General features: G+C 47.0%; 1 protein-coding gene across 1 annotated transcript in view; it reads left to right on the plus strand.

The window, feature by feature from the left end:
* SAXO4 (stabilizer of axonemal microtubules 4) overlaps positions 1–17,798 on the plus strand; it is a 149,195-nt gene extending 131,397 nt beyond the window's left edge. The window contains exons 13-14 of the mRNA XM_085646850.1: positions 15,048–15,130; positions 17,332–17,798. Of these exons, the coding sequence (XP_085502976.1) occupies positions 15,048–15,126 (79 nt within the window). The 3' untranslated portion in view covers positions 15,127–15,130; positions 17,332–17,798. The remainder of the gene's footprint in view (positions 1–15,047; positions 15,131–17,331) is intronic.
* Positions 17,799–19,836: the final 2,038 nt, after the last annotated feature.

A 19,836-nucleotide genomic window follows, 5' to 3' on the forward strand; every position in this document is an offset into this window, starting at 1 on the left:
ATTTCAGTGACTTCTACAGCCTGACCCGCTGGACGGAAATACACCAAATTTGGCAGAAAGACAGATCTTGGGCCAGAAAGAACCATTTATATATTGTGGAGTAAATACATTCAGTAGATTTGGCGTTATTAAAGAAACAATATTGATGTATATCTAGGGACGTGGAAGGTCCGTGGATACTCAGCGGATCCGACAGATCTCATGATATCTGATTGACTGTCACCACTTCAGCCAAGAAGTGGGGGCAGCCATCTTGGGTCCCAAACAAATGGAGAGAAAAACAAGCATTGGTAAATGCAGTAGATTTTGCCTACGGGATTAATAAGATGTTGAGAGGTGTGGGAGCTGTGTATGAATGTATGTATTGGAATTATTGTAGAGAGCAAACAAAGTAGTGACTACAGCACAAGTAGTGACTACAGCACAAATACAATGGCTCAAGATTGTGATGGGGATGCATGGTAAAATAGGCCATCTCCTGCACTGAGCCGGTCAAGCATTCCTTACAAAACAATCCTTCTTGGCACTTGGTTACAACTTAGGGCCTGATCTAGACTTTGGCAGGCAGGTTTACTCCATCACAGTGTGACAGACATCCCATCCACCTTATTACAAGTGCATTATACCCTAAAGCACTTGTAAAAAGGCAGACCGGATGTCTGTCATGTTGTGACGGAGTAATCTGTCTGCCAATCTTTAAATCAGGCCAATAATGTCTTCATCTTTCATTAATTTTCTTGCATACATGATGATATCCTTAATACAATAAAATAAACCAACATAAGTCATCCTTAAATAGGAGAAGTGGAAGTATCCCAGCACAGGGGTAAAGCAGAGAGCCAGTTGACACTGAAGTTATGAGCTGACTTTAACACCCCAATACCAACTAGAATTATTTGCAGAATAACTGTGTGCCCATATGCTAACTTTAAACGTCAGAAGGAAAAGGCTCTCTATTTCTTGTCACCACATGGAGGTGCACTCATCAGAGAGCATTATTGGCAACTTCCTTAAAATTAATAAACTAAGTTAGTGAAAGTAAGATAAAGTATCCTGAGTAGTTAAAAGATCACATTTGTCACCTCTGATTAACCAATTCAATTTAATTTCCTTGTGAATAAAATAAATATCACAAGGTAAGTTTTTACAGTGCCAATTACTAAGGAACCCGATTTTGCATAGGAGCAGTTTATTTATGTGCCACTGGGTATCAGAAAGAAAATATTATAGTCTGCAAATAATAATAGCTATATTACATTTCTCAGAATCATAGTGAAGAGAGCCTCTAACAAATTAATGGACACTGGTAGGTCATATGTGAAGACACTGAACATGAGGCAGGGTCAGGGCATAACACTGCTTCAAGTAACTTAATTAGAAGTCATGGGGTTTCATCCCCATCTAAGTTATCCCCCAACCAAGTATCAGAGTGAAGTATATGAATTTATTTTAAAAGTCAGGAGGGGGATATTTAACTACTGTATGCTGCAACTGTGAGTGAGACTTCCAAAGGCATTCTAGAAAGTTTTCCGCAGTGCACCCCTCTTAATATTTTGATTTTGGTTGACCAAGTGCGGCAAAGCTGCTAAGTTGCAACCCAATTATGTATAAGACGTACTTTTATAAAACTTGCTTGGACTCCAGGTAGATTTTTCATACTATCAACCAAAGTGCAGTCTATGTAAACTCACTTTGGTAAATTCTTCATCAAGTCAGAATTTATAATAACTATCAAGTAATATGATACGGGCTGACCTTTTATAGTAAATGGATACCATCCAACTCTTAAACCAAGCATTATGTAATTTAGAAACAGTTAAAAACTCATAAACAATTATGTAAAACTCATGTGGCACAATTTAGGTACGAGCATAAGCACACCATTTAGAAACACACCTGGATCTCGTATTTCATATTTTTTGTGTGAATGAGATTACTCTCTTAAGTCCCAAATATGAAATTGTAAACTTGTGGGTCTATTCACTTTAATGCAAAAGGAATTGAGCCCATCTTCATGAATTCGCAATACCAGAATGGTGTAGCCATAGAATGACAACATTATGCACTTGGATCAGGGGCAAACCACCAGAGATACGAAGAAGAACCGCAGGGCACCAAAACTGGGGCCAAATAAATAACATCACTCAGAGTAGTATTTAAAACAGCACAAGCACCATGAACTAGGAGCAGGCACAGGCCACCACAAGTATGAGGAAGAACACTGGATATCATTTTTTTTCAGTGAAGAGGCGTCCCGGCGTTTGCAGCCATTAACAGTGGAAGCTAGGGCTAGGGCTAGACCGTAGGGAAAAGGTGAGTTTTAATAGCCTTCCGGAAAGAAAGAAGGCAGTCAAGCCGCCGGATTTGGACAGGGAGGGAGTTCCAAAGTTTAGCAGCAAGTAGTCTGAATGACCGGCCCCCTGCTCTAAGACGCTTCACCCGGGGGATGGATGCAAGGAATTGCTAAGCAGAGCGAAGCTGGCGAGTGGGCACATATAGGGCTAGAAGATTAGAAAGGATTTCAGGAGAGGACAGTTTTAGAATTTTGAAAGCTAGGCAGAGTACTTTGAATTGGATCTGTTGAGGGAAGGGTAACCAGTGTAGGAGACGCAGGGCTCCTGAGGCTGAGCAGGTTCTGGGGAGCCTTAGTAGGACACGGGCCGCAGCGTTCTGAACTCGCAAGAGGCGGGCAACCTCGGCCTTGTTGGTGCCTAACATAAGGGAGTTGGCGTAGTCTAATCTAGACAGAATGGTTGCCTGGACAATCAACTGTCGGGTGGGGTGGGTCAAAGAAGCCCAGCATGGGCCTCAAGCCCCGCAGGAGACCAAAGCACGTGCCAGCGGTCTTTTTGGTATGTTCCCGGAGCCCAATGGTGGAATCAAACCATATCCCAAGGTTCTTTACTGCTGATTTAGGGATAGGTGCAGGGCCCAGGGACTCAGGCCACCAGCTATTTTTTCCAGAGCTCCTTGTTCCTCCCTACTAGTAACACTTCTGATTTACTCGCATTAAGTTGGAGGCAGTTAGTGGTCATCCAGCGCGCGACTCCTGCAAGGCCGTTCCGAAATTGCATAGCTCCCTGAGAGCGCTCATCGGAGAGGGCTACGACTAGCTGCGTATCGTCGGCGTGTGAGACCATGGTCAAGCCATGATCTCTAGCCACCGCTGCCAGAGGTTGGACGTAGAGGTTGAACAACACTGGGCTTAACGCCGACCCCTGGGGAACCGCCTGCTGGATGGCATGGGCGTGTGAGAGGAAGGGGGGGGCGACACCTGAAACGATCTGTCAGAAAGAAAGGAATGAAACCATTCTAAGGCCAGGCCCATAACCCCCACCTCCTCAAGCCGGCGCAGGAGGATCTGATGAGATACTGTGTCAAACGCGGCACTGAGATCGAGCAATATAAGTGCCGCAGTTTGACCCTCATCCAGGATGGTACGTAGATGTTCACTTACTGCCAGAAGTGCGGTCTCGGTAGTGTGGCCGGAACGGAAGCCGTTCTGGGAGCAGTCTAAGACACCAGTGTTGTTCAAGTATCCTGAGAGTACAGAATTGGCATGGGCCTCTGCGATTTTAGCGACCCAGGGCAGGAGGGATATGGGGCGAAAATTTCCAGGTTTGGTGGGATCGAGTGTAGGTTTTTTTAGTAGGGGGACCACCATAGCTTGTTTCCATGTATGGGATACCACAGACGTGGAGAAGGAGGCATTGATAATCTGACGTAGGGGTGCCATAAGAGCTGGTAGTGAATTCCTGAATTGGGTCGGTCTCATGGGATCTATGGGAGAGCCTGATTTGATTTTTTTGCTAAGAGATAGGAACTCATCCTGAGAGATAGGGGGGATAGCTACCAGAGGATTGGTTAGTGGAGGATATGCTGGGACCATGGGGTCCAGAGGGCAAGTAGAAAAGGATTTGTAAATGGCTTCGACTTTTCGGACAAAGAAGGTGGCCAGGTCGTTGCATTGCTGCTCAGACGTAATCCATGGGGTGGAGGGGTCCTTCCTGGTTTTAAGATCATTAAGGATTTTAAAGATGCTTTTAGCCGGGTTGTTGCTGGTCTTAATCTCATTGGTGAGATAGGCAGAACGGGTTCGGTGAATGGCTTTGTGGTAGTGTTTGATCGCATCTTGATATATCTTTTTGGCTTGAGTGTCATATGCCCTTCTCCAGACTCGTTCTAGCTTCTTGCAAGTGCTGCGAAGGGCTGCCAGAGAGTCATTATACCAGGGATTAGAGTTTGAACAGCGACCCTTGGTCCATTTGGCAGGAATCAGGATGTCCAAAGTCTGTGATATCCAATCACAGAATGATTTATACGCTTGCTCAGGATCAGCGTCTAAGGTGGGGGAAGAAGAGGCCAGGGTGGAGAGCAGGTCTTTAATTTTAAGTTTGTGCCAGCACCGTCTGAGAGTGGCTTTGGGGTAGGGACGCGAATTAGGCTCAGAGAGTAGGATGGTGACTAAGAAGTGGTCAGACCAACACACAGGGCTGGGTGTCATAACCTGGAGAAAGGGGATATTGGAGAAGACAGGATCCAGTAAGTGCCCTGCGGAGTGGGTGGGGCCCACTACCCACTGGTTTAACTGACAGGCATCCAAATCTGAAATGAGGCAGCTGACTTTGTTGTTGTTAGGGGAGTCAAAGTGCAGATTAAGATCACCCACAAGGTTGAAGTTAGGCGCAGTCAGAGCCAGGGAGCTAACTGCCTCCATGAGGGCTGATTTGAACTCCAAAGCAGGTCCGGGGGGCGATAAATAAGCAGACCAGAAAAGGGGGAGTGAGCATTGAAGGAGATCGTAAAGCAAGCACACTTGCACCCTGTTATGCTTTCCTTAACAAGAGTGCAGTGGTAGCAGCTTTTAAAAATATTCCTGACCTCAAACAAATAGACAACCTCCTTAGGAAGGAGGCCAGTGTACGCAAGCACTCTGCTTGTGTAGCACTGCCAGGCTGTGGTAAACCAATGTGTGTTTTTCGAAGAATGAGACACAAGCAGAAATCTCTTGGTTTGGGGAAGAACTGTGCAAACATAAATGCATGACTCAGACAGACTACCTGCAGAAAGGGCAAGCCACCTTGCACAAGCAGCACAAACAGAGCAGGTAATAATACAGGAGAGCATCAAGCAAGATAAGCAGGTTGCAAGTCCTTTCAGATTAAACACAATGACAGGTTTAAAAACAGACTAACCATCCACTGCAGATGGCACAACTAGACAATCTGTTGCAGTAGGGCTGATGGATAGGAAGAGCAGACAGGACATCCCTTGAAGGTGAGCACAAGCATTGGAAGCATAGAGAAGCTATCCCCAGCAGCAAACACATGCCCTGGGAGCAAGGGCAAGCCATCCCCTGCAGGCAAGAACCATGACCGATCAACCTAAGGGACATACACAGAGGATGTGCATTTAGGGGTGAGGGGAAAACTACAGTGAAAACCCAGGGACAACTTCCATGTCTGCGGTACATTCAGGCTGAAAAGGTTAGTTGATCTGCTGTGCACTGAGATTTTGTTTGGGCTAGGTACAGAGGGCAACCACAGGTTAGAACACACCAGTATGAGCACTATACAAAGAGGGTGCATGTATGAGTGATGTAAGTGGCACAGACATCACCCCCTCACATAAGCTAAATGAGCACAGTGTGTGGATGGTACAGACAGACCATGTCCATGTTAATCGAAGGTTTGTGACTCATGTGTGGAGGGTGTGTGAGTATGAACAGACAGCATGCCACCTTTGGGTCAAAGTGAGATCGCCCACGAGGATGGAGATCAGAGTAAGCACATTCAGCCTCATGCATCAAGCCAAAATCCAGTCGGTAAAATACCGAATCGCAAAAATCACCCGTTAGCGATTAAAAAATACCTACTTCAAATGCATGAACCCAAAACGTGAGCAAATAACGAATCGCAAAAAATAAATCCGCCAAAATACCGAATCGCTAATAACCAAAATGCAAAATTACCGAATCGCTAAATACAGAATTAGCAGATACCGAAATCACTATTAGCTCCCGGAAAGTGCCAATAGCAAATAACGATTCGCACCCCAATGCAACAACAGTCGCTAATAACGAAAATCCCAAAAATCGCTATTTTGCCAGAGCTAAATAAGGGGAATCAAAACCTGGAGGTAAAGTTAAAAAAAATTCAACATGTGCAAATGATTGAGGCAATCACAAAACCCTTAAATGTGGCCCAGGAGACCCTGTTGGCTCCCACAAAATGGCTGCCCTCTACGTGCTTGCAAGGAGGATGCGTATCAATGCAGCAGGACAGCGCAGGAGAAGGGTCCAGGAGCGAGTTTTCAGACTGCGCATAACCTTGCTCGGGCAGAATGAGGACGAGGTGTACGAGAAGTATCGCCTCAATCGTGCAATGATCATGCGCCTGATTGCAGACCTGGAACCATTACTGCAGCACCAGACACACCGGACCAATGCAATCCCTGCGCACGTTCAGGTCCTATGCAGCCTGCACCTACTGGCCTCAGGGAGTTTCCAGGGGGTAATTGCGGTGGCCGGAGGCATATCGCAAAGCGCACTGTCACGCTTCTTCAAGAAATTCCTAGATGCCATGCTGACAATGCTGCACACCCACATCAGCTTCCCCACAACCCCACAGCAGTTGGACCGCACCAAACAGGCATTCTACCAGGTGGCACAATTCCCACATGTAATTGGATGCATCGACTGTACGCATATCCCCATATGTCCACCCGCAGCAAATGAGTACATATTCCGGAACCGCAAGTCATACCACTCAATCAACGTGCAGGTTGTGTGCGATGCCAATAACATCATAACAGACCTAGTGGCACAATTCCCGGGGAGCACACACGACTCCTACATCTTCCGCCACAGTGGAATGCACAGGCGACTAATCAACTGAGAATTTGGAGAGGGACTCCTGCTAGGTACGTAAAAATTACGCTTCCCCACACCAACACCACACATGTATGTACATCACCAATGCTAAGTCTATGCTTCTATCTTCTAGGTGACAGTGCTTACGCCCTGCGTGAATACATACTCACCCCATACATCAATCCAGCCACCCCACAGGAACATCGCTACAATGCTGCACACATCAGCGCTAGGAATGTCATAGAGAGGACATTTGGGATTCTGAAGAGTCGCTTCAGAATCCTACATAAGACTGGCGGCGCCTTGCTTTACAAACCTGAAACATGCTGCCGGATAATTGCTGTATGTGCAATGCTGTACAACATTGCGACCAGAAGGGGGATACCCATAGAGGTGGACAGGAATGACGACCACCGGGATGACCAACCACCCGCCCAACAACGACAGGCACACGTCCCTAACACAGCAGAGGGCCATAGGAGGCGGACATACATCATGCAAAATCATTTTTGAAACATGTGAGAATGAAACATTACAAGTTTGTTTGGGGTGCAACTGTTTAATGCACAGTAGCACTGAGGTTTGTGCAACAAAACTAGCTATGTAAATCATGCTCCAATTGCATAAATTAAAATCAAATGTGCCTTAAACTCACGCCTGTGCATACTCAGTAAGTAGATGTCCATGGTTGCCCCACCATGGTCCTGTATGCATGTTCAACTGTCTAGTGGCGCTTGCCACGTACCCCAAGCGTCCGCTCAGGTGTCTCCAATGCCTCACCACGGCCTGTCCCCGTGGATGCCCGCGAACTGCGGCGCCTGGTGCTGGCCTCTGCCAGTGACACGCTGCTGACACTGGAGGCAGCCTCACTAGCGTCATCCCCCCCCCAAAGCTGCAGCACTGCATGTGCTGCTCTGGAAGTGTTCCACAGCAGTGGTCAACTGCCCCAGTGCCTTTGCCACATCCCCGCAGAAGTGCCCAAGGTCGACCTGCAAGGACACAGTGCGGCGTGCCAACACTGCGGTACTGTTGCTGTGGCGCGTGATAGCCTTAGTAGCGGCAGCAGAACGCAACAATTGCTGTCGGTGCCTCCTCTTCTGGCACTCATGGCCCTCCCTCATGGCACTGGTGAGCTCCTGTATATCTTCCCTGAGGTGAGCACTGCCACCACAGTGCTCATGTCCCTGACCGCCGTGCCCATGGCTGTTACTGCGGCAGTCATGGCTCGCATTTCACGAACAAGGTGCATGATGTTGGTGCTGATGGTTGCCATGTGGCGGCTCTGCACGCGCTGTACAGACAGCATCCTCTCCTCAATGCCAGGAGTGTGTTGGAGATCCAGGTTGCCTGAGGAGACCGAACGTTGGCGAGACCTGCGCCGCTGTGTTAGCCTGGCGCGGACAGGTGCTGCATCAGGTGGTGTGATGGCGCGCTGACCGTGTCCCGTTTGTGTGGTGGGTGTTTCCATCACCGGCAAGGGCGCAACCTGGGACCTGCGCCGCGGCGCTTTGGTGGCTGTCGTGGCAGCAGCTGGTGTGGCTGGTGCTGGTGGTGCTGGTGTTGCTGGTGCTGGTGTTGCTGGTGCTGGTGGTGCTGGTGGGGTGGCAGGTGTAGGTGATGTGAGGGCATCCTGCGCTGTCTCAAGGTCTGATTCAACCGGTGTTTCGGAGATTATCAGCTGGCCGCTGTCATCTGAATCCCCAGGTGATGCATCTGTGTGTGAAACAGTGCATGGTTAGTGGGATAGTTAGACCTACGTAGTGTTGTACACATACATGTCCCTCTGTGATCCACTAAATATACTGTCTATACCCAGCTTCTACTGATCTGGTGAATGGTTATTGCATTTACCCCTTTACATGCACACTTGCCTGAGTAGACTACAACTCCCATGATGCACTAGTGTTAGGAGTAAAGCTGTGTGTTGCAAAGCTGCATGCACACTCAGATCCTGCTGGGGGCCTGGAATGGGATTTACGCTATGCTGGGTATGGCAACAGGCATGCATCTTACCTTGGGCACTTGTGGCTGCGCTGGACGTGTCCATCTGGGTCACTCCCACGACGGCTTCCTGCTCAATTGTTCCTTCCACCAGCTCCTCCAGGGCAGTGTTAGCCTGGACCGTGGAAGGGCCGCCTCCCGTTCTGCTTGCGTCCCGGAGCCTCTCTGCTATCCTCTCCTTCGCACGCTTCCGCAGGTCGTACCACCTTTTTTTTAGGTCGTCGATGCTGCGGGGCATCACACCTACTGCATTCACCCTCTCGCGGATGCGCAGCCATATGCGGCGCTTCTCCGCCTCAGGCACCTTGAGGGACAGCTTGCCGAAGAGGCGATCGTGCTTGCTCGAGACTCCCTCAATTAGGTGCTCCAGCTCCCTGTCGGAGAACTTGCGCTTGCGCTTGCGCGCAGCCTCAGCGCTGGATGGGGCTTTCTTCTCCATGGATGGTGTATTTTAGCAGATGGAACAGTCTGTGTGGCTTCAATCTGCACAGGCAGTCTGCAGTCAGTGCTCCTGTTTGCTCCTCTGTCGATGCAATGAGGGTGGGGCTGCTGTATTTCCTGGTCGGTGATGTCATCTGCACGTTCCCGGTGCGACGCGGTCATTTGCGATTTCGCTAATACCGAATTCGCTATTTGCTAATTCGGAATTACCGAACTCGCTATTAGCTATTCGGAGTTTGCATGCCCCGCTATTGTATATTCGGTAAAAATAGCGATTTTTAAGGAATCGCTAATAATTACCGAATCTGTTGATGCATGCCCAAAAGCGATTCCTTAATAACGATTCCTTATTTCTCGCTATTAAGGAATCGCTTTTGGTTTGCTTGATGCATGTGCACCATTGTATATATGCGCTGTTTCACCCCACGCAGCAAGCGCACAATTTCCAAGTACAGACAACTCTCACAGATACAACATGACCATGTAGGAGGTCAAACACATTGGGAAGAGACTAAGGGGCGTATTTACAAGCCCCTTGCACCGCTGGTGCATAATTTTTAACATGGGAGAAAGTGAAGTACCGGCGGTACAAGGTGCTTGTAAACAAACCCTTAATTATCTGCTGTTTGATAACTTTCTTGTCATTCGTGTGCCCTCAGCCTCCCAACCTACATAATTACTTCTGAATTACCGAAGTGGTATCTGATGTGAGGTAACCACAAGAAAAAGATCCTAAAGTTCCCCTTTCGTTGCATAATGACTAGGATGGTTTATAAAAGTGGTTGTCTTAACGATAGTAGACATAGAAGTGGCCGATATAGTGAGATATTCTTTAAATAATGTGAAACGAAAAACACAGTGGCCAAAATAGTGTGATACTATTTAAATAATGGGAAGCAAATAATAGAACAAGCGCTGTGCATAATTACTTCCTAATTGCCGAAGTGGTATCTGGTGTAAGGTATGGAGAGGCTAACCACGAGAAAAAACTCCTAAAGTTCTCCTTTCTTTGCATTACAACTAGCAGGGTTTACAAAAGTCGTCATCTTGATTATAGTAGACACAGAAGTGGCCGATATAGTGCACTATTCTTGAAATAATGGTAAACAAAAAATAGAACTAGAGACGCGCATGCAAAATCTAAAATAATCGATCCACAAAAGCAGATGGAAACAGTACTTGGTCACAAGTAAACTGATAAGAGAGGAATGCGAGGAACAACAGGAAACAGTATGTTAGAGCCAATAGAAGCGGAGAGAAAGTAATTGGCAAGCACAGGAAACAGTGAAAAGTGTGGAAAGCAAGGAGGCGCGAGCAATGCCCCTTTTAAGATTTATATGAAATACAATAGATTTGTGCAGGCAAAACCTAAACAGAAGGGGGAAGGGTAGGAATACTCTGACCCCCTAGGCCTGGTGGTGGGGTCCCCCAAGGACACCGCCTGGGGCCAGAAACATTTTTTATTTTTATTTTACTGTGAATTTTGAGGAGGATCAGTGAATCAAAAAAAACAAGCGCAGGATCCCGCCTGGCCACGTTACTATTGGAGAAGAGGGTCACACTGCTCCGTCCCTAGGTTGATTTTGGCCCTTGAATCCCCACCCCCTGGGGCCTAGCTGCAATTTGAAAAGGGAGGGGGGCCCATTAATGGCCCTGGGGACTCCATCCCCCACGGCTGGCTCCTGCTATGTCCTGATGGATGCACCCCCGGTACATAGCGTTTTTTTTAAACCTGTGTTTGCTCTCGCTTGGCTGGAGCAATTTCAAAGCTCCCGGCAAGCGAGAGCAAACACAAAGTCCCCTCCCTGCTGGCGGGAGCTTTAAAAAGGATGTCGCCAGCTGGGAGGGGACTTCAGACTTGGTTTCCCTGCCTGCATCACAAACAGATCTGAACATTGCTCCTGGCGGTAGGGAGCAGCATTTTTGTAGCTGCTCCTTGCAGGCAGGAGCAATGAGTTGTCCTGCTGGATGCGGGGGCCGGCTGGGGCCGCAGAGGCCTTGGGACTCCCCACGGTGGCCCCCAACAAACAGATGGTGGTTACCTGGGTGGGTACGAGGGAAGGGACCCTTAGTTGGCTGGGCCCTGGGGATAGGTACCCTGGGACCAAATTTGGCACGGGGAGGGGGGATGTGCAGCCCTCCCTCTTCTGTACCTATTGGCCGGGCCCCAGGGTTGGAGGTCCCCAGGGCCGATATCAGCCTGGGGAGGGAAGCTGTATGCCCCCCTCCCCTTTTAATTAATGGCTAAGGCCCGGGGGATGGGGTTCCCTGGCGTGCCCTCTCCCCAATAAAAAGGGGCATAGGCCAAAAAGACGGGGGCCCCTGTGCCAAAATCAGCCCACGGAGGGGTCTGCATGCACCCCTCGCCAGTTACTATTTGACTGGACCCCAGGAGATGGGGTCCTGGTTGCCAAAATCGGCCCAGAGGAAGTGGGCTGCATGCCCCCCTGCCCCATAAATTACATTGATGGGCTCTGGGGGATGGGTACCCGGGGCCAAAACCAGCACGAGGAGGGGGCCACGTACCCCCTCCCCTAAAAAAAAGACACCAGGTTACTGAGGATGGGGTCCCCAGGGCCAGAATCGCCCAGTGAGGGTGATCCGTTCCCCCCTCCCCCATCAAATATGCCGAGCCTTGGGGGACGGGGTGCCCAGGGCCGAAATCAGCCCATGGAGGGGGGCTGCATGGCTTAGCTGCATGTGGGGTTGGTTGCAGGGCCTGGCCGCAGGCAAGTCACTGCAGCCTTGGCCATGCACGACGTGGAGTTGACTGCATGTGGGGGTTGGCTGCAGGGCCTGGCCGCAGGGAGAAAGAGGGAAGATGGTAGGGTTCTATGTGTAAATAACTTAATTGAAATGCAGATGACAATAAAGAAGCAGACTGAGAAGTTAATAAGTTATGTAATTTTGTTGACGCTTCTGTTCTATTAAGAAGGGTCGATACGCAAGATAAGTGAGAGGCAGATTAGACTAAATTCTGTCACAAAGAATTCCACCAGAGGCACTCATTTGGTCTTTTCAAAGTTTTAGATTTATCTAGTAAATATAATTAATACCACAGTAGCAGTGTAATTAGCAAAATTATTACCAATAATGAGTAAAATAGTATACTCACACCACATAAATTAGCTAAAGAAACATGTATGCAAGCCAAATAAATAAACCATGGTCAAATCATTAGACTGATCAACAGAGTGCTCCACATGACAAGACCAAAGTATACTAAAGTGTGTGTGTGAGAGAGCCTGCTTGCCAATCAGCTTGAGCCTTCTTTTATGGTTTTGAATATTTTGTGCTGTGTATTCATGTACACAGAACTTAAAATATTTGTGACGCATTAAATACATAACATTCTAACAGCAATATGAACTTTTCCATTGCTTTCTGCGCAGACACTTGTATCTTTCTAAAATACAAATACACTAAACTATGATTTTCTTTGTGGGCATGCGTCACGTTCACTTAACTTTCCACCAGTAGAAAAATAACTTTGAAATATATTTCATTAATTCATTTCTTTCCACAACATTTTCTTGCACGTACTTCAGACTGGACAGGAACCACTATATAAAATGTAACAATATGAGAACATTCACACTTCTACCAAAACACGCTGCAAACTTCGTTCTTGTAATGTTACATCTGTTAGCCGTGTAAAGATACAACAGACAAACAATCCAGGCAGTTTCAAATAATTCACCATTCTATTCTTAAAAGAAAGAAATGCAGGCACATGTATTTGTCATGCATGTTTAAGGCCTACTGCGTTAGATACTATATTATGATTCCATATGCATTTATAGTTCATTAATAAGCTTTCTCAAATTCACATTAAGGGTTCATGTTTAAACAATATTCAGACAAGACCCTACCTCAATTTCAGTGGTGGCTGGCAGGGAACTTGGGCGGCGGGGGGTGAGACAAAATATAAATAACAAAATGCCCTGGTTCGGCTTTCAGACAGGCAGTGGGAGCCTGTGCATGTTCCCCACCAGGCTGTGCATTACAACCTGGTGGGGAGCATGCAAAGTGCGCATGACTGTTTGACCTGCCCAAAACGGATGGACAAAACATCATGCGCACTTAGAGTGTGCCCACCACGCCTCCTTGTGTGACCTCAGCCCTGCCCCGCCCTAACCCATCCCCGTAGCTCTGAATAAGAAAAATGATAATAACGATTTTATTATCATTTTATTTTTCATGCGCTGAGAGCGGTGGGGCGACATTCGTCTGCCTTAGGGGAGGAGCCGCCCCTGCTCAATTTTAGTTCATATCTGTGAGGGGAGGAGTGAAGGGACAGGCACTACCCTCACACAAGAGTGGAATAAAAGTTCCCCCTACCTGGAAGACTACCAGCTCGAAGGATGTATGATTAAGAGACTGTCATGCTGCATGAATGGGACAGAGTACATGACCCCCTTCCACAACTCCTAACATAAGGAGTTATTTTGCAGATATCTGACTTTGCGCTGGAACATACATTCCTTTCCGTTCAAACAGTTTCTCGAGGTTTTCCTAGGAAAGAGTTTGCAGAAGTTCTCTCTCTCTCCTGAGCAGGAGGTTACCTAAAAATGACTACAAAGCCCCTCGCTGACTATGAGTTGTACTCCTATTAACTGAACTGAACATGCACTGGACTAGATCAGTCAGTACTTTGAAAAGCAACACCCTCATGGCCTGTATGGACCTAAAGATTAGTCTCTGAACATGGAGCTACATACTGCTCAGATCAATTCAGCTGGGGCTAACTAGGGACACGCATGTTTTTCGGGACCTTAACCTCAAGAGCCTGCCTGCTTGAAGTACCTATCTGCAGACCTAACTACAAATGAGTAGTGGCTACGCCTCGTGGGTAAACTCAATGAGCATCGACCCTTCTTCTCTGTTATGGGGCCTCTTTCTCTCACCTTAGCAAGTCTTGAGCCAGTGCTACATCATCACACGTGTGCTGATAGTGTTATCACTCATGGGGCCTCCTTCTTTTGCTCTAACCTGGACAATATTGAGGCATAGCAACTGGTTGCCACTGCACGGAATCCAGTGTGTACAAACACCTTGTGACCCTTTAGTGAACTTCTAGGCTCTCTTGGCTTAATCGCCTCTGGAATGCACACATCTTTAGGTCACTTCTTAAATGGTTTATAGGTTTGACCCTACAACATGTATATCCTCTCTGGTTCTCCAACCTGGGGTACACATTCAGGTATTTTGGCGTGGTGTCCTAGAGTTTACTAAACTTCCCTGTGCCACTGGTATACTTCCACACCTCAAAGTGAAACATGTTCATGTCTATCATCAATCCTGCAAGGTTTTGCATTTTGAAGGCAGCCTTCCATTTAATTTCAGCTTTGCTACTTTCATTGAAGTGTAGTGTTGGAAGCTGTATCTGATTGTACATTGTGTTTGATTTTGTGTTTACCAGTTTCTCTGTGTCACCAGTGCCATTTTAAGGATTTTGTGGAACCCAGACAAGAAATATTTTAGGGGCCCCTGTTTGGAACAACTTGGCATTTTGTTACCCATTTTTGCTAATTCAAGCCAATGTTGCCTAACAATAGTGAATTATATGCTAAAGGCTAAGATACAAAAATACACAGAAGTGATTTAGAGCAAACGTTTGCTTTCCTAAGATGGCTCCTTGGAAGGTTGAGGCCCTCGGCAATTGCCCATTTTGCCCATGCCTTAATACGTCTGTGTGTGTCACCTCTGACATGTTTGATGTTTCTCTTCACAGCACATTTAAAGCCACCGACCCCTTCTATGATGACCATACGCATGACAGAGCCTTTCGTCCTGTCCACCTCATCTGCTAACCAGGTATATATCGCTATACCCTAAATGCCTCCTGTACACCTAGGATGAAGAGTTCCTGGATCCATCGGACCACTAGGAAAGTTGTACTGGGGACAACTTTAATATACAGTGCCCATTTGTAAAGTAGTTCCTGGGCTCTGAGCAGCGATTTTGGCAGCACATGAATGCTTACCATCCTCTGGTATCTGTTACATTTCCCTTAATATTCTCCTGCACATATTGCGTTGAGAGTTCCTACTCCTCGGGCCAGATGTACGACCTGCCAAATAGCGACTAGCAAATTGTGTTGCTTTTGCGACTCGCAATTTGCGACTCGCTATGTGGCATGTACAACAGTGTCTTGGACACTGTTTGCGATTCCCAATGGGGTCGCAAAATGCGAGGCTCATCAATATTCATGAGCCACTTGCGTTTTGCGACCCCATTTGGAATGGCTGGCCCTCCCAGGGATGGTGGCCTGCTGGGCTCAGTAGACCACCATGTCTGGGACTGCTTTTAAATAAAGCTGCTTTTTTTTTTAAATGCAGCCCGATTTCCTTAAAGGAAAACGGGATGTATTTAAAAACATTAAAATGAAACGTTTTCGTTTCATTTTTGAAGGGCAGGTAATGGTCCCTGGGACCACTGCCTGCCCTTAAAAAAATATTTTGCATGTATTAGCAAAGGGGTAGGGGTTACCTGGGGAACCCTTCCCATTTACGACTGCATTACCTACCTGAAGTAGGAGGTAGTTTGCGAGTGTTTTGCGACCGCAATTGCGGTTGCAAAACATTCGTTCATGACTATGGAGTTACTATTTGGAAGGGAACGCCCCTTCCAAATACCGAGTTGCAAAGCAGTATTTTGCGAGTCGCAATTTATTTGCGAGTCGTAAAATACTGTTTGCGCATGGGCCCATGGTTTTTAGCGTGCGCAAATGGACCCGTTTGCGCATGCTAAAAACTGTTGTACATCTGGCCCCTCATGGGTATGAAGGGCTTACACTCTCTGGAGCCTAGTTTCTCTAAGGATTAAGGATTGCTCAGTGCCTCATCAGCATATAGTATGCTCTCTGCATTTGGACTGAGTGGAACTTCCTGAATATAGGGGTTTCTCTTAGGTATTGAGTGCTAGACCCTGACCTTATGCTTAGAGCTGTGATGCACTTAGGCCCTTAATGTGAGTGACTGGTCTCTCATGGGCTTGGTTGGGTTGGATTGTTTAATACTTCATGTTATTAATATGCTCCTGGGTGTGGAGCGTGTGGGTTTCCTATGAGCATAATGATTTCTGGGTATGAGTGATTGTGCCTTCTTCATATTGAATGTTTGGCCACCATGAACCTAGAGTGCTACCTAGGAATGGAACGTTTGGGCTCTCAGGGGCCCACTGTGACTCCTGGTTGGAAAGCGCATGGGTCTGCTTGATCCTGAAGTGGACAATTTTGGGCATATTTATGACATTTTCACGCAGCGCAGTAAGTCACCTTACTGCGCTGCGCTGCGCTGCACTGTGTTTCTGTTTTTTGGTTGCCTAGAGCCAATGCAGTCACCCTGGCACTCTTGCACCATGGTACAAGGGTGCCTATGTTGCATGCAGGATTGTTTTTGTGTAGGAATTGGCACCATCCTGCACAAAAACAATCCAGAGAGGCTTATACCTGTATCTATGTGTGCTGAAGAATACAGCACACATAGAAAGAGGAAGTAGTGAGGAGGAATAAAGATATTTCTCCTCATTTTTCCTCTCCTGCGAAGACGTATCTTTTTGGCGCATTCTCAGGTTTACCAGTTCTGGTACATCTCGGAATGCATCAAAAACCATAGGAGTTGTGTGGGAACACCCACGTAATGCCCTTGGAACACCTCCCTAGTGCAGAGTAAGGCAATGCAGTGATTAGCACTGCTTTGCTTTACTCAAGATTTATGAAGCAACTCCCGGCCAGACAAGTTGGTCTTGCGTGGCTGTATAAATCTCATTTTTCAGTTGCATCGCACATGTACCTCCTTGCGTGATGCAACTGTGGTCATAAATAGGGCTCTGTGATTGGAGGAATGGGCCCTTGTGATCCTAGCATGGGTGCTTGTGGAGTGACTGGACCTGCGCAAGTCTAGCACTCAGTGTTTGGGTCCTCTGGGGTCGAGTGTGCTATGAAGTGCATTGGGTGTGGGTCATTGCTGCACCTCTCTATGCCTCAACTAAAGTGTCCTTGTGTTTTTTTCCAGATGTTTATCTTCGACACACTGTGCCATTTGATGTGAGCCTACATAAAAGATTGTCGAGATGCTCTTTTTATTATCTAAATAATAATCCTATGACTAAAAATGTTATTGTGCCTCAGTATTGTGAAAGAATGCAGTTACTAATACACGGGGTGCTGATGGTGCTGTGTTGACTTTCAAGGAGCTTTGGGACAGCTAAATGCCTTGATTTGCTGGCTGGATAAACATGTGAGGTCTGTCAGCTGAGGCTGTTCATATCTTGAGCACTCCCTTCTGGAAATGATGGCCCACAACCTCCACATTGCTGTCATGGGACTTTGAGTGTATTTTGATTCAGTGCTGTTGGGGTGCACAAAGAGTCTCTGCTCTTTGGTTTGGAGTTCAAAAATATGTTATTTTTAAAGATCAAGCTAAAGTCATGATAATAGATAAAATTGATACTTTTATTAAAATATATTATGATGCAAATCAAACAGGGTCTCTTAATCCCTTATTTAAACCTGTCTGGATATACCTCCTGCACTCAGGTTTCAGTACATTCAGTGCCTCACCCTGCTCACTGTCACTTTTCCCATGCAATGAAAGATGTGGGCAGCGGAGGACATCAGAATGGCACTGGTGATGATGTTATGCTGGTCTAGTGTTCAGCTATGCATGGGCTGGCATCCCACAGCATTGAGCTCTGTACACCCCAGTGGCAGAGGAATGCCCAAGCTTGTCTCCTACACTGCTGTGTATAAGTGTACACCAAAGAGCCCCTTATGAAAGACATCCCACATGCTGCAGCACATTATATCAAAATCCAGAATGAAGGAAATGACCCGAAAAACGGGTCACTCGAAACCACCACTATGCCTTCCCAAAATGAAGAGTCTGTCAGAGGAGAATACAAAACATACATTTATCAGTAATATCGTTGCAACGGAGCCCAATCTGACCTGTCTCCTGGGAGGACAGCCGAGACACTGACTCCCCGAAACTCAGGGCTAACAATTATCCTAAACTTACACCAGGCTGGAAAATTCCAGTTCATGCCACGATGAACAAAGGAGGCACACAAGGATGAGTCATGTTACAGTGTCGGGTACTGGCTATCTTGACTCCAAGGCCACTCAGCCGGGGCCTACCATTCTAAGATGTGGGAACAAACATATCCAATAGTAAAGGTATGCAAAACAGATAACACATTTGACTAGGGTAGCAGGATTTCAGCCTTGAGTTTGCACGCAGAAAGGGAGGGGACAGGAACAGCGGCTCTGCTGAGGCAAGCACCATGAGACAGAAAGCTCGATCTTCAGTTCTGACAGATAATGGCACGAATGAAAATGGCGCCATCAATGCTAACATAAGAAATTACACGATTTATATGTGCAAGGGTAAAGCATTTCAGGCCTAAGCAACACAGCAATTAAATTTCACATCTAACAGACCCTCCTTTTAGCATTGCATGCAAAAATTTTATTAGTGCCATCAGGCAGGGTCTTTACAATTCTAAAATGTTAGAACGGAAACTCCAATATGCATCATTTATAAATCAAGTAATGTTATTTACTATTGTTGGCACCATAGGGGTCAGCGTACTAAATTAATACTCAAAAATGCCCTTGTCTATATTCATCAGGTCCTGGATACCCTGCATTACCATAACCTTAGTGTTTGAATCAAGTCTCTGCGTCCGGGGACGCGACTTCAGCATTGAAACGCAACAGGTACAGCAAGCTGAGAGACAATGGATACACAAGCAACATTTCAGGATAATACCTGCGATAGCTATCAGGAATATGAGAATCTTCCTTCCCCATGCAGCAAACAAGAACCACCCTATAAGGGACCAAGTACCGTTCTCCTGATGTATCTCTGAAGCTATCCTATGCAGTTTCTTTATGGCGGAGTACACAGTGGGGGTATGATCAGGAATGTAGACACAACAGCTACTACCAATGACACAACAGGTCCCACCCCGATCAGCTAAGATAACGTCTAGAACCATCCGGTTCTGAAGGGCAACAAGTCTCATGGCCTGGACCTCTACTGTAATATTTGTCAATATTCCTGCCGTTATATTGATGACCCCCACTACCACCCTGGTGAGTCGCCCTGTTGGCCATAGAGCCCCAGAAGGGCAGAATACCTTTAATCGCATCAGTAAACTGTTGCAGGGTCGTGTCAGTCTGGTCTATGTCATCTGTGTTGATCATTCTCTTACCTCGGGGGGCTAGGACACCTCTACGCTGTAGGCAATGATCTTTGTGGTAGTAGGGTGGGGCTAGATATACTAGGAGAAGGAGGTAGGAAAGGTAACACCGCCCAGACCATCCCTCAGGGAGCCACACATAGCCACGGGCTCCACAGACAAAATAAACATAAGGCGGCAGGATCAAGGGCGCACTTCTGGGTGTCCTCAATATAGAAGTGGTGTTGCATCTACTCTCCCCCACCTCTATATCTCCTGCCCCTTGGACACAAAAAGGAGCTATTACATCTACCACTGCCAGGGGTATGGGCTTA

Source organism: Triturus cristatus, chromosome 3_2, assembly GCF_964204655.1.
Source record: "Triturus cristatus chromosome 3_2, aTriCri1.1, whole genome shotgun sequence".
NCBI classification, from domain to species: domain Eukaryota; kingdom Metazoa; phylum Chordata; class Amphibia; order Caudata; family Salamandridae; genus Triturus; species Triturus cristatus.